General features: G+C 47.7%; 1 protein-coding gene across 1 annotated transcript in view; it reads left to right on the plus strand.

Moving 5' to 3' along the window:
• Positions 1-16,694, plus strand: part of CPT1C (carnitine palmitoyltransferase 1C) — a 44,950-nt gene that overhangs the window by 18,461 nt on the left and 9,795 nt on the right. Inside the window, exons 2-10 of the mRNA XM_015423034.1 lie at positions 3,628-3,792; positions 4,987-5,126; positions 6,971-7,142; positions 8,574-8,675; positions 10,539-10,676; positions 10,774-10,851; positions 10,951-11,058; positions 11,991-12,078; positions 16,459-16,654. Coding sequence (XP_015278520.1) covers positions 3,652-3,792; positions 4,987-5,126; positions 6,971-7,142; positions 8,574-8,675; positions 10,539-10,676; positions 10,774-10,851; positions 10,951-11,058; positions 11,991-12,078; positions 16,459-16,654 — 1,163 coding nt within the window. The 5' untranslated portion in view covers positions 3,628-3,651. The remainder of the gene's footprint in view (positions 1-3,627; positions 3,793-4,986; positions 5,127-6,970; positions 7,143-8,573; positions 8,676-10,538; positions 10,677-10,773; positions 10,852-10,950; positions 11,059-11,990; positions 12,079-16,458; positions 16,655-16,694) is intronic.

Consider the following 16,694-nt stretch of genomic DNA (forward strand, 5'->3'; position numbering starts at 1 on the left):
ACGGCGGCGGCGAGGCCGGCTGCAGAGCGTTCCCTGCGCATGCGCAGGGGACGCTCTGTTACTTTTGGGGGGATTCAAGTATCCCCCCAATATTTTTTTCAGGTTTTAAGATTTTTGTGCACACCTGGGGACCGTCCCAAGTGTGCACAAAAATCTCCCTCCCCCCCAGGTGCCCCCGATTTAGGTATCTTCGGAATTAGATATATAGATTAGGAAAGGGACGGAGAATGAAACGGCCAATATTGTACTGCCCCTGTATAGATCTATGGTGTGGCCTCATTTGGAAGACGGTGTACACTTCTGGTCACCATATCTCAAAAAGTACATTGCAGAGATGGGAAAAGTACAGAAGAGGGCAACCCAGATGATTAGGGGGTTGGAGCACCTCCCCTATGAGGAAAGGCTGAAGAGTCTCCGGGACTTTTCAGTTAGAGACGACATGATAGAGGTTTATAAAATTATGCACGGGGTGAAGAGACTTAACAAAGAATTTTTCTCCTTCTCCCAAAATACTCGAACTCAGGGGCATCCCATGAAGTCGATAGACAGTAGATTCAGGACGGACAAAAGGAAATACTGTTTTACACAGAGCATGATTAAAATGTGGAATTTGGTGCCAGAGGGTGTAGTGATGGCCACAGGAATAAACAGCTTTAAAAGGGAGGAGAAGTCTCTCCGTGGCTACAAGCCATGCTGACTAAAGGGAAGCTCTAAATTCAGAGGAAGTCAGCCTCTGAATCCCAGAGGCAGGAGGCAACATCAGGGGAAGGTCTCAGCCTCTATGCCCTGTTGCTGGCCCTCTAGAGGAATTTGTTGGCCACCATGTGAGTCAGGATGCTGGGCTAGATGGACTATTGGTCTGATCCAGCAGGGCTCTTCTTATGTTCTTATGGATTTAATGTTTATCAGGGATTTTGCATGTCTTTCAGAGAAGGTATGAACACCCACCATGACACTCCTTTTCTCAGTGTGTCATTGAATGAGGGCCAATCTGCCCTCCATCTAATCTCTGTGCCCCATACTTTTTTGATTGTATTTACTGTGGAGTGCTGGAGAATCTAGCATCCTTTTCACTTCCTTTTTCAGTCTGCTATTTTTTTAAAAAAGATTTACTATTATTTAATTATTGTTACAGGTTTCTCAGTGGACACGATACTTTACAGAATTTCATTAGCAAAAGCTGGAAAAGTCTCTGCCCCCAAGATGCTTACAGTCTTGGGGGGGGGCAACAGAGAGAGAAGCAAGAGCTTTCCTCAAGTAGCAGAGGCATGGTTGGTTCATCCAACCCCTATGAGTTTGTACTGGATACTGAAGGGGGATTGACATTGATATGGAAGGGGGATAGGCTTTGAGGAAGATGTCACATGAGCAGTGATTTTGGTAGAGCAGGGTTTGGATTGGGGAGGGTGTTTAGGAGTAAGAGGGATAAGATGCCCTACTATGTGAATTCACCCAGTTAAGCAGGCTCCATCGTGAGTGGTCTGAGGTACCTCATTGTGACTTCTCTGGTAATGACAAATGGTCATTGCTGTTCAGTGCATTTTAGGTCGGTTGATTCCTTAATGCAACCATGGGGTTGGGTCCAATATACTGTGATTTACAGCCCTCCTATCTGACCCATGTCCCAAATGTCAAAGTGTTATCTATACATGATCTCCTGCTTGCTTTCCCTCTTTGCTAGAACCACCTGAACCAGCGAAGCCTTGGCTTACGCAGGAGGCCTCAGAAGACTTTGTGGACAGCACCAGTCTCTATTCTGCTCGCCTTCTCCTTGTCGCTTCCCTATGGCCTTATATTTTCTACCTCTCCACTGAATGCCCAGTGCTACTTATTATTTTGCTTGTCCTTATCATGTGAATAGTTTCCTCATCAGTGTCCTGTTGAGGATCTGGGATTGTGACGAAACAACTGTGGCATCCAAAGCTAGACATCTGGTGTGATTTTCTGAACTCATGAAGCGGCTTTATACTGAGTCTGACTGTTGGTCTGACAAGGTCAGCTTTGTCTACTCTGCCTGACAGTGGCTGTCCAGGGTCTCAGGTGGCTGTCTTTCATGTAACCTACTAGCAGACTTTATAAATTGGAGACGCCGGGGATTGAACCTGGGACCTTCTGCATGCAAAGCTGATACTTTACCACTGAGCTATGGCCCTTCTCCTGTGTTTGAGATTCCAAAGTGTTAGCTATGTTCGTTTTTAGCTGAAAAAAGCAACAAGGAATTTTGGGGCACCTTGAAGAAATCCAGATTTATCAGTGTCAACTTGGTGCTGATCTACTGTAGGGTAATACACAAGCTAGTGTTTGATCCTGGTTCTCTGTCAATCTCTGAGCAATAGATTTGGCTTAGCTCTCCTTTTTGTACAGGTGACACTGGGTACCCAGTGTTTAATAAAAGTCGTTGAGAGAGATAATGGTTTTGGAAAAGACCTGTGGCCACATGTTGTTAACATACCCTCTGGTGGTGGCTTTTCTCTTTACTGTAGCTTGTATGCATGTAGTTGGAGCACATGATATCACAAGCCTGTCCAGTGTTCTTTCCTGCCCAGAAAAAGCAGGTTGTGTGTCCCATCATTACTGGGAAAATCAACTCCCACCGTGAGCCAGCTCTGCACCGCAAAAGACATGCAGAGAAGTGTTCAAATACAGCTGGGGAGTTTCGTTTCTCTGGAAACTTGCCAGAGCTCAACACTGAGTATTCTTTGGGCCCATTGTGAAGGAAAAGATCTCATCCTGAACCAGAAACAGGGAGAATTATAATAGCTGCTGTGATTGTTTGATTCAGAAAATGGATATCCTGGTGGCTAAATCTTCTGCAGCTGAGCGTGTGAATTAATGAGAGATTATTTGGCACATGAGAAAAGGAGAAGGCTCCATAGAATCATAGAGTTGGAAGGGACCTCCAGGGCCATCTAGTCCAACCCCATGCACAGTGCAGGAAATTCACAAATATCTCTCCCCACACCCCCAGTGACCCCCTGCTCTATGCCCAGAAGGGGGCAAAAAATACCCCTTCAGGATCCCTGGCCAAACTGGCCTGGAGAAAATTTGCTTCCTGACCCCAAAGTGGTGATCAGCATTTACCTGGGAGTAAGAAAGGGGCATGAAAACTAAGCACTGATGCAGCCCTTCCTGCCCACCTTTCTCGTGATCTGCCTGAGTTCACAGAATCAGCATTGCTGTCAGATGGCCATCTAGCCTCTGTCTGAAAACCTCCAAAGAAGGAGAGCCCACCACCTACTGTGAAGGGGTTGTACACTTGAGCATTATGGGCTTATTCAGTCTTTCAGGTGCCTGTTGGACTCCTGCCTTTCACCTTTGCTAACTCATGAGAAATCACCTGAAACTGCCTTATACTGAATCAGACTCTTGGTCCATCAAAGTCAGTATTGTCTACTCAGACTGGCAGCGGCTCTCCAAGGTCTCAGGCTGAGGTCTTTCACATCACCTACTGCCAGATCTTTTAACTGGAGATGCGGAGGAGTGAACCTGGGAACTTCTGCCTTCCAACCAGATGCTCTATCGCTGAGCCACAGCCCCTCCCTCATTGGCTCCCATTCTACTCCCAACAAGTGTTTGTAGGGACATTCAATCTGGGTTTATGTGGTTCTTCTCTGTGTCTTCCCTTAGCTAACAAGCTAGAACCCTCCCAAGATGGCAGAAGCTCACCAGGCTGTGGCCTTCCAGTTTACCGTCTCTCCAGAGGGCATTGACCTTCAACTGAGCCATGAAGCCCTCAAGCAGGTCTACCTGTCAGGCCTGCGGTCCTGGAAGAAGAAAATCAACAAGTTGCGGGTAAGACAGGGATGGCTGGGGGATCTTGGTTTGCTCCTGGGGCTCAAAGGTTGCTTTCGCCCAGAAATATTCCTCTGTGTTCCCTACTTCAAAACTGGAACATTTCTTCTGGGGGCTTCCTCATGGCATTGTTGTCTGGTTATTCCCCTGGTTCTCTCCAGTGGGGGACCCCAAATGGCTTACATTGTTCTCCTCTCCTCTATTTATCTTCATAACAATCCTGGGTGGTAGGTTAGGCTGGGAGCGATGCTCCCTCTAAGCTGTGCAGTCCTGTGAGCAAAAATCCTACTTTGCGAGCTCCTGGCATTAAAGTTGTGAGCGAGCGATTTGGCTACTGCAGAAATTGGTTTGCTCCGGAGCCATCCTTCCTTGAGCGAAGACAAAAATGTGTGAGCCGGAGGCTAAAAAACCGCAAGCTAGCTCACACCAACTCGGCTTAGAGGGAACACTGGCTGGGAGTCTGTGATGGGCCCAAGGTCATCCAATAAGTTTCCATGACAGAGTGGGGATTTGTACCTGGACTGGATCTGGGATTCGTACCTCCCCGATCTAGTCCAATACTTCAGCCACTATACCATATTAAACACTTTTAAGTGATCTTGATTATACCTCGGTGGGGGATATAACCAGCTCTTCTACTGGTGAGAAATTAAGGAGAGATTCCCCCTGTGAGCACCTAAAATGGCTGTGCTGGGGATTAGGGGGACCTGCATGGACAAAAGCTATAGAACAAGACTGAGTGAAAAATCTGGAAGGATCCTGCCCATCATTAGACATGGAGCTGTCGCATGGTAGAGGTTTGGAGAGCCAGTTTGGTGTAGTGGTTAGGAGCACGGACTCTAATCTGGGAGAACCAGGCTTGATTCCCCACTCCTCCACATGCAGCTGCTGGTGTGACCTTGGGCAAGCCACAGTTCTCTCAGAACTGTTCTCTCACAAGCAATTCTCTCAGAGCTCTCTCAGCCCCACCTACCTTACAGGTCGTCTGTTGTGGGGAAAGGAAGGGAAGGAGATTGTAAGCCGTTCTGAGACTCCAAGCGAAGGGTGGGGTATAAACCCAATCTCCTTATTCTTTTAGAGGTTGGGCGGTGGGCAGGAAGACCAGGACCAGCCATGCTATGAAATGTTGTAACTTGCTCTTAGTTTCCCCACCCTTCACATCTGTCTTTTTTTTTTTTTACCCTTTCCCCACAGAACAGTTTTGTGACCGGAGTATACCCTGCCAGCCCTTCCAGTTGGCTATTCATGGTTACTGCTATCCTGGTGACCCAATACTCTCGACTTGACCCCTCCATGGGCATGATTGGAAAGATCAAGGAACACCTGCCAGTCAGGTATGCTGTTGAGAAGGAACGGGGGGGGGGGTAGTTGCTGAGGGACCAGTGGGCAGTTATACTAAGGGTCTCACTACATAATACATTGTTCCCTCCTCAAGTCCACACTGGGTTCCATCAAACAGACATCCACTCTGAGATCCAGGGTGAAACTTGATTCCCAGGTGTGTAGTGGGCCCAATTCAGATCAGGACTGTGCTGTGTGGGGAGAGAGGGGGCTTAAGCCTTTCCCAGTTTCCCCACTGGAGAAACTTTTTTGTAGCCCAATTGGTTAAGGTTGCCAGCTCCAGAGACTTTGGGGATGGGCGGGGTTTGGGGAGGGGATGGACCTCAGTGGGTATAATGGCATAGAGTCCACCCTCCAAAGCAGTCATTTTTTCTAGGGGAACTGATCTTGGTTGTCTTGAAATCAACTGTAATAGCAGGAGATCGCCAGGTGCCCCCTTGGCAGGTAACAACCCTACCACTGATACATACATCCCTCCCCAAACAGGGCAAATAGTGGTTCCCTGCAGCTGTTTCAGATTGGAAACACCACATGGGGACAGCTTCAGCTCACCCTCTCTGCACACCACACAGTCCCAATCTGAATCGGGGCCCCTGCTCCTGGGAATTAAGCTTCATCTGGAAACTCTCAGTGTAACTCTGCTTGAGAGAGCTCAATGCAGGCTTGGGAACAATATATCATGTTGTTAGGCTGTAAGATGCTCTTCAAAGAAGTTTAATTAAAATCACACACAAACACCTTCCAGAGATGTGTCTGTGTCAAACTCAAAAGGATAAGGAGATTTTCTGTCCAGGAGACTCTCGGGAACAGCATTTCAGGTCTCGTTTTGGGCTGTAGTGGAAGGAGGAAGGAGGCCAGAAAGTTGCACTCCACAGACAGAGGTCCTTCTGTCTGCAGAAACCCTCCTTTGGATCTAACTGATTGTTTGCTGTAGCAGCCAGAGAGATTTGTAGTGCAAAAGGCCAGATTACTGCTGTATAAACTATACAGGTAATCAGTTAATTTAGGAACAATGCATTCCACTCCCCTGGAAGGACCTTTTTCAGTTTTGTACTTGGGGTTTTTTCCGCATAATGGTGTTTAATCTTGTCCGTATGCTATATTGAAATTATCTTATGATGGCCTACCATCAATAAGCAACAAAGGATTGGGAATTAACCTGATTACTTCATAGCTAGAGGATGCTAGGAGGATGCAAAGAGGGGCTGTGCTACTTAAGAACATAAGAACATAAGAGATGCCAATGTTGGATCAGGCCAAAGGCCCATCCAGTCCAACACTCTGTGTCACACAGTGGCCAGAAATACCAGTGCCATCAGGAGGTCCACCAGTGGGGCCAGGACATTAGAAGCCTCCCACTGTTGACCCCCCCAAGCACCAAGATGACAGAGCATCACTTGCCCCAGAGTCCCCATCTAATAGCCACTGATGGACCTCTGCTCCATATGCTTATCTAATTCCCTTTTGAAGCATACTTGCTTCCTAAAGGATTGGGGGAGGGGAATCACACAGGATAAATCTTATCAAGGGCCATTAGACTCAAGAGCTATAACGGGGTTTCCCTTTTCATGGATAGTTTATCTGATCCCCAAATACTAATCTTTATCTGTGCTACTCCCCTTGTGAGCTTCCTTGGGTCATTTTTTTGAGCCACTGCTGAGGAAGTGCTGGAGTATACGGTTTGCTAGAGAAAGACTGCAGTAGGGGTGTGTGTTTTTGTAGTTTAGAGCAGAGGCACTGAAATCTGGAACTGTGGGTTATGCTTTTGTAGGATGGATAGATATGCTTTTTAATTCTCCCTCTCTTTCGTTCCTCTTCTCCATCAAACTGACCCCAGTGACTACCTGTCAGATCAGGGCCAGAATGTCCTCAGTGCCTTGGCTTTTTCCACGGGGCTGTGGCTGGCCCTCATCCTGACCATGCGCGGAATTCTCAGGCTGCTCCTGTGCTACCATGGATGGATGTACGAGGAGCACGGCAAGATGTCCAACATCACTAAGATCTGGCTGGTATGTATCACAAGACAGCTGTGGCTTCCCCCTCTTTTCAGGGAGGGGCTGTGGCTAAATGGTAGCACCTTTGCTCGGCTCACAGAAAGTGCCAGGCTCAGTCCCCAGCATCTCCAGTTAAAAAGATCAGGCTGAAAGATCTCTACCGGAGATCCTGCCGAGCAGAGACTGTCTGAGTAGAACAAAGTTTGAGTCCAGTAGTACCTTTAAGTCCAACAAAGTTTTATTCACGGTATAAGCTTTCGTATGCAAGCACACTTCCTCAGATACAGTGGAACAGAACCTCCTCAACCATTACTTATGGGGGAGGGAGGTTAGAGTAATAGAATCATAGAGTTGGAAGGGATCTCTAGGGTCATCTAGTCCATCCTTCTGCACAATGCAGAAAATTCACAAATACCCCACCTCCAGTGACCCCTGTTTCATGCCCAGAAGATGACAAAAATCCTCCAGGATTCCTGGCCAAACTGACCTGGAGAAACTGTTGTCAGGAAGGGTGGTTTAGACTCAAGATGCATAAGTACTAGATGATTATCGCTGAGATTGGATATAAGAAAGATCTGTGAATGGCAGTGAATTAGCATACAAATACAAGAGTTAACAAACAGATGTGGGAACTGGGTTTGAGTCCAGTGGCACCTAGAAGACACATGAAGTGACCATGATGGACCAGTGGTCCGATTCACTGTAGGGGAGCTTCATGAGTTCACTCTTGGGAAGCGAGTGAATGAAGGGAATATGAAACAGATATTGCCAGCTGGGCCTTTTGAGGTGCTGTGGATTAAAAAAAAAACCTCAGTGCTTGTGTGAGTCGAACTGTCAAGAAGTCTGAAGAAGTGTGCGTTGCACATGGAAGCTTACACTTTGAATAACACTTTGTTGGTCTTAAAGGTGCCACTGGACAGAGACTTTGTTCTGTCAAGAATCAAGATGGCGCTGAAGGCCACTTGTGCCTGGACCAAGCCAGCAAGCCTGGCTGCTGCCACGCTGATTCTTGCCTTTGAGGCGAAAGGAGTTGGATCCACATCACCCCCAGTGGGAAGGAAGAGTCATTGCAGGGCAATGGATCCTGGCTAGACATTACCAGGCTGCTGCTGCTCCTGTCAAGGAATTGGGGTTATAGTCATAAATTTAGCAACAAGCAGCAACGGGCCACAAAGGCCTGTGGTAGCCACTTCATTGGAATCGGCCACCAGGAGCAGGATTCTTGTACTTAGAAAATATAGTATTGTCAGGGAGAAGACTGGACTTACCATCCTCCCCCTGACTTCTGTAGGCAAGGGATTTTTTTGTGTGTGGACATTGAGTCCCATCTTTGGACTTACCACCTGAGAGAGAGAGAGGTGGGGAGAGGAGCTGCCTGAGAAAACTAAGCAGGGAGATGGAGGGGAGCTTTGTTCCAACTTAAAACCCATTTTTGTCTCACTGCAGGCTCTGGTGAAAATCTTTGCTGGTCGGAAGCCCATGCTATATAGCTATCAAGCCTCACTGCCTCGTTTGCCTGTCCCAGCTATCAAGGATACTATGCGACGAGTGAGTCTGATTGTGTTCTGCACCATGCCCTCTCTTTTTATAAATTACATATATTATATTCAGGGTTGCCATCCCCCAGGTGGGTGGAAATAAGCAGAACAACCGTGAAGTATTATGCCCAAGAAAAATATCCAAAGACATTGGCTGATATACACAGAGAGAAAATATGGAAGGAACCTTACTTTGCATTTATTTTGCCACATTTTTTAAAAAAATGAGTATAGCTCTAAGGTGACTTTTTCCTTCCAAAATATATTTTGGGTCTTTCCACAGTAACAATAATAATTATAATATTTATCGTATGTCATTGTGTGTAGAAGAGCCAGGAGATCCTAAGATTGCCTGGCAGCCAGAAGTTCTTGCTCTTATCATTATGCACCACTAGGTGGTGAGCTAGACTTGTTCTTAAGGCAAGAGACGTTTCAGAGGTGGTTTGCCATTGCCTGCGTCTGGATCATGCCCCTGGTATTCCTTGGAGGTCACCCTTCCACATACTAGCCAAGGCTGACCTGGCTTAGTTTCCAAGATCTGATGGGATTGGGCCAGCCTAGGCTATTCATGTCAGGGCTCCTCAGTAACAACAGCTTGTGGAGCTCTGGTTCCACCACTGAAACACTGATGCTGGTCCACCTCACTGCTCCCCAAAGCTGCTATCTGAGATTTAAGTCTCTGATACTAACAAATTTCTAGGGACCCTTAACCAAGAGCTTCTGTTAAAATGCCATCCCTTTTCAGGTGTGAAAATATCTCAACAGTTCTTCTGCTTTTTAAACATCTGTTCATTAAGAGGAACTGAGGTTTTCCTTTCCGGTCTCTCTGTCATGAACTGCTTAGTTACACATTCTCAATCTATTTTACCTCACAGCATTGTTCTGACGAAAAAAGAGGAGGAGCGGGAAATTGTGCACACCTCCTTGAGCTCCTGGGAGAAAGAATAGGATTAAAATGTGATTGTCTTAGAAATGATATAATTGCCATCTCCCTCAGGCCCTACGTGGCTTGGGACCGTGGGTATTTGGAGATCCATCTTCTCCCATATGTTTCTGCCCAAGAATTAGGATCACAAGGACTGGCCCTCCTGACTGTCCCACCAATCAAAGAAGCTTGTTTGGTGGGTACATGAAAGAGGGCCTTTTCAGCAGTAGCCCCACAATTATGGAACAACCTCCTCAAGGAAGTGCGCCTGACCCCCCTCATTTTCGATCATTAGGAGGCAGTTGAAAACAGTTTTATTTAGTACCGTATCTGATTAAAGCCATCCTAAACTGTGGTTTTAAATTTTGGTTTTATGTATTTTTAGGTCATGAGTTTTATGTATTTTATTTATATTGTAGGCTGCCTTGAGTGCTGTAAGGAAGAAAGGCAGCTAACAGATGTTTTAAATAAATTAACAATGCCCTTTCAAAGCTTCTATTCCCTTCCTTCAGACTTGTACATACCCACAACGTCCCTCTCCTTCCGTCAACAGTGGACTGAGATGTGGGGAAAGGCCCAGGAATAAACCACGCGAAGTGGCTCTTGTGGGGTTGGCAGCCCTCGCTCCCCCCAAGAGTTTCTTCACTGGAACCCAGGTCATGGCCTCCTCTTGTGCTGCTGCTACAGGTCAGGTCCAAACAGCGCCACTAGGGCTTGAGTAGGCTTGCTGTTTACAGCCTTCCAAGGCAGGTTGCCCAAAGAAACTGTCCAAATAGGATGAAAAGTCAGTCTGTCCCACCTACTCTTCTAGAGGACCTTCTTGTCCAAACTGGTTTTGACAGAGGGAATGTGCAAAAACAGGTTGGTGGGTGGACAGTGACCTCAAGCAATGTAGCGGTTCTTCGCTGCCATGGTCTTTTGATCACCCGCCTCTCTTCCCCCACCCAGTACCTTGAGTCCATACGACCTCTTATGACGGATGCCGAGTTCCAGCGTATGACAGGTCTCGCCCGTGACTTCGAACAGAACCTGGGACCTCGCTTGCAGTGGTACCTCAAGCTGAAGTCTTGGTGGGCATCCAACTATGTGAGTGGTCCTCAAAAGGGGGAGAGGGTGCTCCTTTGAATTTACATGTGGACGATGAGCGTGTGCATGTTTTAATTCTCCTTTCGGACCTCCCCAGGTGAGTGACTGGTGGGAAGAATATATTTACCTCCGTTCACGCGGCCCTCTGATGGTCAACAGCAACTATTATGTGATGGTGAGTTTCAGAAATGGGGAAGAGATGTTGTGTGTACGTTGATGGGAGGGTCCTTCTCTTCAGGCTTCTTTGACCCCTTTCTGTGCTCTCATTTTGTAGGATTTCCTGTATGTAACCCCAACCCCGGTTCAGGCTGCTCGTGCTGGCAACCTTGTCTATGCCATGTTGTTGTACCGACGGAAGCTCACTCGAGAAGAGATCAAGCCTGTAAGGGAGAACAAAATCTGGGTACTGTGGTGGGCTTGGAGGGTGAGGTGAGGTGAGAATGGTGAGGGGATCGGGCCGGGATGGAATTCAGGATGGGCCCAACCTATCTAGCTGTTATCATTTCCCCGAAGTTCTGGATCCAGCCACATTCACACATGAACCTAAACCCCCATCACAATATTTTACTATGCTGTTATAGATCGAATGCAGCCAATAATTTTGCCCCATGTAGAGGAACTGAATTTCAAGTCACTCCATTTGCTAATAAAGCTGCCTACATCAAAGACACTGTTGCAGTTAAGAACGTAAGAAGGGCCCTGCTGGATCATACCAATGGTCCATCTTGTCCCAGCATCCTGTCTCACACAGTGGGCAACCAGTTCATCTGGGTGGCCAACAATAGGGCATAGAGGCCGAGGCCTTCCCCTGATAAGAATATAAGAAGAGCCCTGCTGGATCAGACCGTTGAGGGTTCATCTAGTCCAGCATCCTATCCTACACAATGGCCAACCACTTCCTCTGGACGGCCAGTAACAGGGCAAAGAGGCCAAGGCCTTCCCCTAACGTTGCCTCCTGGCTCTGGGATTCAGAGGCTCAGTGCCTCTGAATGTGGAGATTCCCCTCAGTCATCGTGGCTAGTAGCCATTGATAGACTTACCCTCCATGAATCCATGTAATCTATCTAATACAACCCATTGTTTCAGAAGTTCCTTTTCGAGACAGAAAGCCTTGTTTTCAAACAAGGGGAGTTGACCTAAAGTTCTCACAGTTTTGGTTCTCTTGTCCATTACTTATTTAACAACTCCCTTTCTCTGTTGACTTTAAAATGTTCCTTAACTGTGCCAGGTTCGTTGAATTTTTTTAAAAAGTTTCCCGGTTTTTTATGTTTTCTCCCAATCTAATCCTGGGGTCCCCCTCCCGTCGCGAAACAGAACACAATCCCTAGTTCCTGCATCCCCCTCTGTGCAGCTCAGTGGGAACGTCTCTTCAACACCACCCGGATACCCGGGGTGGGGCTGGGTAAGTGACTCAGGGGGCACTGTGAGACAAACCTCCACCCCTACCCCTGGCCAAGGGGGCTTTTTGCAGGGTGACTCTGCTTTACGGTGTCTCTTGATGGGCTTTCTGACCCGGTTCTGAGATCCCAGGATTTCACTCTTGGGACCCCACTGTTCTACCTGAAGGTTGGCGCCTACAAATCTTTCACTGCCTGCAGCCTTTCTGGACTTCTTGCACCCCCTACTGTTCATCCTGGGGACATGCACATGCAACACTCAGACTGGCCACTCTGCTGCCTTGCATTTTTGCATCTTGAGCTTTGCCAGCACACTGTGGCTTGACTTTTCCAACTTTTTGGGGAGAAGGGATCCGCGTGCTCGTGTTGGAGGGTTCGTTTTGTTTGGGGCCGAGAGCCTTTTTTTGTTTTTCCTGAACGCAGCTTTGTTGGCATAACACCTTGACTGCTTCTCTCTCCGTTTCTCTCTTTCCTCTCCTCTGCCTCTGCTTCCCCCAGCTGATGATCCAGGGCTCCCTGCCCATGTGCTCGGCTCAGTATGAACGCGTGTTTAATACAACCCGTATCGCAGGCATGGAGGGAGGTATGATGCTCTAGGATACCTTACTCTCCCCTTCCTTTAAAAACCTGCTGGGGAGTGCTTGAAACAGGTTCCCCTCTCTTTCAAATCCTTCGCTGTTTTGGGGGATTCAGTTCTCTCCCTCAGGGATGGGGGGCAGGGACACCAGGAGTGGGGGAACAGAAACTGAACCCACGAGGCTGCCTTATATTGAGTCAGGCTGTTAGTCTGTCCAAGTCAGTATTGTTCACTCTGGCAGGCAGTGGCCCTCCAGGGTCTCTGGCAGAGGTGTTTCACATCACCTTTCACCTGGAGATGGTGGGCTTGAACCCAGGACGTTCTGCATACAAAGCAGATGTTCCACCACTGAGCCACAGCCCCTCTTTACTTGGAGTTGGGTCCCTTGGAGTAGGGCAGTTCTTTTTATTGCCCCCTCTCCCAAAACAGCAGAGGTGGTTTCGCAGGAGGGGGAAAAATATGAGGCCCGGGAATCAGCGCAAGACAGTCTTTCCCTCAAATTTCCATTCTGTGGTAATGATGAGGATGTGAGGGAACAGGTTTAGCGAAAGCATCAAAGGAGACTGGCAAGGAGCTGGAAAGAGGGGAGAACGTTAGCTAAGGCAGAAGTGAAAATGTGGGGAGATGTAGGTAGGCGGGAGATTGAGGCAGACTGAGTGCCAATGGAGGGGGGAGGTTAGGGCTGGTTGATATATGGCGCTTGGAACATAATGGGGGCTCAAAATCTATGAGGAATGAGTTGCCAGCGAGGATACCAGTGCCAGAATGACAATGCTGAAATTTCTAATGGGTCCTTTACTGTCTGTGAGAAGTTTGTTGGTTCCCACAAGAAGGTCCCTGGAAAGAAGGTCTCCTCAGTGAAGGGAATTCTGAGCTAGGCCAAAGCCTGATGTCTCTCTCCCCAAAACCCCGTCCCTAAAACGATCAATTCCAGTCCCCTTCATGAGGGAGAACCAGATGCCTGGACAAGTATCCCAAGTGCATAACTGTGATTTGGACTAGAAGTCGAGAGATTTCCCATTTCGAAGTGTTTTATACACAAATGCAGATTTGAACCAGGTGGCACTTTTGTAGGGGAATATGTCAAGGCGATGTAGACACATAACTTTGTGGTAGTCAAAAGACTCTTTCAGAATGTACCTGTGTTCTCAATCTCAAATTCTCACTGACGTTTCATATGTGCCTTTAGCACACAAACACATGAAGCTGCCGTATACTGGTCAGGCCATTGATCCGTAAAGATCAGTATTGTTTACTCTGCCTAGCAGCAGCCGTCCAAGGTCTCAGGCTGAGGTCTTTCACATCACCTACTACTTGGTCCTTTGTACTAGGCATACCAGGGATTGAACCCGGGACCTTCTGCATCCAAAGCTGATGCTCTGTCTCTGAGCCTCAGCCCCTCTCCTAAACCACAGAATCAACTAAAATCTGCAAACAGGAAAATAGGCACCTACTTCAGCCTCTAGTTCCTTATATGGGACGTTCCTATTATCAGCCACCTGCTTGTTGGCTTGGAAAAGCCCCACCTTGATCCCTGGCGAGACAGGATAGCATTGCTATAGCTATGCCCAGGGCTATTTTTGGGCAGGAAGGCACAGGAACAGAGTTCCGGCTGGCTCCCGAGTTGGCCACGCCCAGCAGGAACTCATTAGCATAATAGGCCACACCCAATAGCACAAACTCATTAGGATTGGCTACAGTAGGGGTGTGTGGCCTAACATGCAAAGGAGTTCCTGCTCCAAAAAAAGCCCTGGGTTTTAACAACAAACAAGGTAAACAGAATAAGAAGCAAAAGGTGGGTGTGGCTGGATGAGCACACTTCTGGTAACATGGGGTGTGTGGCCTCATATGCTAATAACCTGTGCTGTCAGGGATGTGGCCTAATATGCTAATGAGTTTCTGCTGTTGGGTGTGGCCAGTTATGCTAATGAGTTCCTGTGGGCTTTTTCTACATAAAAAGCCCTGGCTATGCCCTTGGTAATAAAAAATCGGAGGCTGGTATTTCTGCCAGTATAAAGCCTGCAATGGCTGGTCTCCAGGGTTTTAGGCTTGGGTGCAGAGATGCTAGAGAAGGAGCTGACAGAGCGCAGACTGCGGACAGAGGAGCACGTGTTTATTTTATTTATTACATTCATTTTTTATGCCGTCCAATTCCCTGTAAACAGGGCTCAGGGTGGTGTGCAACAATAAAGACAACTATATCACACTAATTAAAACATTAAAATTGCAATGGCGTTTCAGTATCAATTTAATCAGATGGCAGTCAGACTGCCAATTAAACTACCACCTAGCGGGGGGGCGGGGCGGTAAGAGTGCCAGCCAGATGGACGCCGTCGCTGTCCTCAAATAAAAGCCCGGCGGAACACCTCTGCCTTACAGGCCCTGTGGAACTGCATCAAGTCCTGCACGGCCTGGATGTTACTTGGCAGAGAGTCCCACCAGGTTGGGGCCAGGGCACTAAAAGCCCTGGCCCTGGTTAAGGACAACCGGATGTCTCTTGGGCCGGGGACCACAAGTAAGTTATTATTAGCGGAGTGTAGTACTCTTCAGGGGGTATCTCAGGAGAGGCGGTCCCAAAATCGTCAAATGTGTGGAAGTAATCCTTGGTGTTAAGAATTCCCTGTACACAAAGATTGCTGCAATAGTGCATACAATACAAATAATTATAAACAATAGTTAGACTCTGATAGCAATAAACTTCATGGAAGACTTGACCATCCGACTTAGAATTATACTTGTTTGTTAAGAGCTCTTGAAGAATTAATGAACTCCAGAGAGTCCACTGTTAGATTTTGCTATGCACGGATGCAGAACTGAAACCGTTGTTTGAAAAAGAGACATCGAAACGAACGGTAGCTCGGGAAGTTCATCCTCTGTTCTCCCTGACGTCATCACTCATTGTCCGATGGCGTCCTGTTATTGAAAGACCAAGATTAAAACAACATGAAGTTTATTGCTATCAGAGTCTAACTATTGTTTATAATTATTTGTATTGTATGCACTATTGCAGCAATCTTTGTGTATTGTGACATCTTACTGCTGCCCCTTCAATTGTTATATCATTGCGTTAAGAATTCCCTGTACAGCACCGACAGGGAGCAAAAATTAGTCTCTCCGTTCTGGAATTACAGTTGCTCTCCAGGCTACATAGATAATTTCCCGTGGATATGGCTTCGGAGGGTGGACTCTATGGTATCACATCCAATGTTCCCTCTAAGCTGCGGAGTCTTGTGAGCAAAAATTCTACTTGGTGAGCTACTGGCATTAAAGCTGTGAGCGAGCGATTCGGCTGCTGCATGAATCAGTTTGCTCTGGAGCCCCATCCTTCCTGAGCTGAGACAAAAATCTGTGAGCTGGAGGCTAAAAAACGGTGAGCTAGCTCACACGAACTCAGCTTAGAGGGAACACTGATCACATCCCTGCTAAGCTCCCTCCCTTCCCCAAACTCCACCCACCCTAGGTTCCACTCCCAAATCCCAACCCAGAGTTGGGAACTGTGGTACTTTGCTATTTGTGTGGTTTAAAAAAAATATGCAAAGGGATATCCAAAGCTGGACGCCTCCTCCTGCAATCTGAAGTGGGTGCCATTCATTTTGCCACCTTAGCATTCCGCTATCCCGTTGCCTTCTCATTCTCCTGCCCATGTAAATCTGGTCTTGGGTAGGGGTCTGTCGCATCCGGAGACTGGGGATCCTTTTTAACCACAAATGCTAAGGGACTGAACTTGAAAGCTCCTGCAAAACTGGTGCTCCGCTGCAAACCACTGGCCTCCAGACCCACCCTCTCTCCTTCCTCCACGCCCCCATAGACCGAATACAGCATTTGCGAGACAGCCAGCACATTGCAGTGTACCACGCCGGGCGCTTGTTTCGGGTCTGGCTGTACCACAACGGGAGGCTGCTGCAACCTCGTGAGCTTCAGGCCCAGTTTCAGTCGATTCTGGACAACGTGACGCCACCTCTGCCCGGCGAGGAGAAGCTGCCAGTCATGACTGCTGCAGAGAGGTGAGACCACCCCTGTCCCCATCCTTTCAGTTCCCTTCGT

Source organism: Gekko japonicus, unplaced genomic scaffold (genome assembly GCF_001447785.1).
Source record: "Gekko japonicus isolate JY-2015 unplaced genomic scaffold, Gekko_japonicus_V1.1 scaffold1358, whole genome shotgun sequence".
Classification (NCBI taxonomy): Eukaryota; Metazoa; Chordata; class Lepidosauria; order Squamata; family Gekkonidae; genus Gekko; species Gekko japonicus.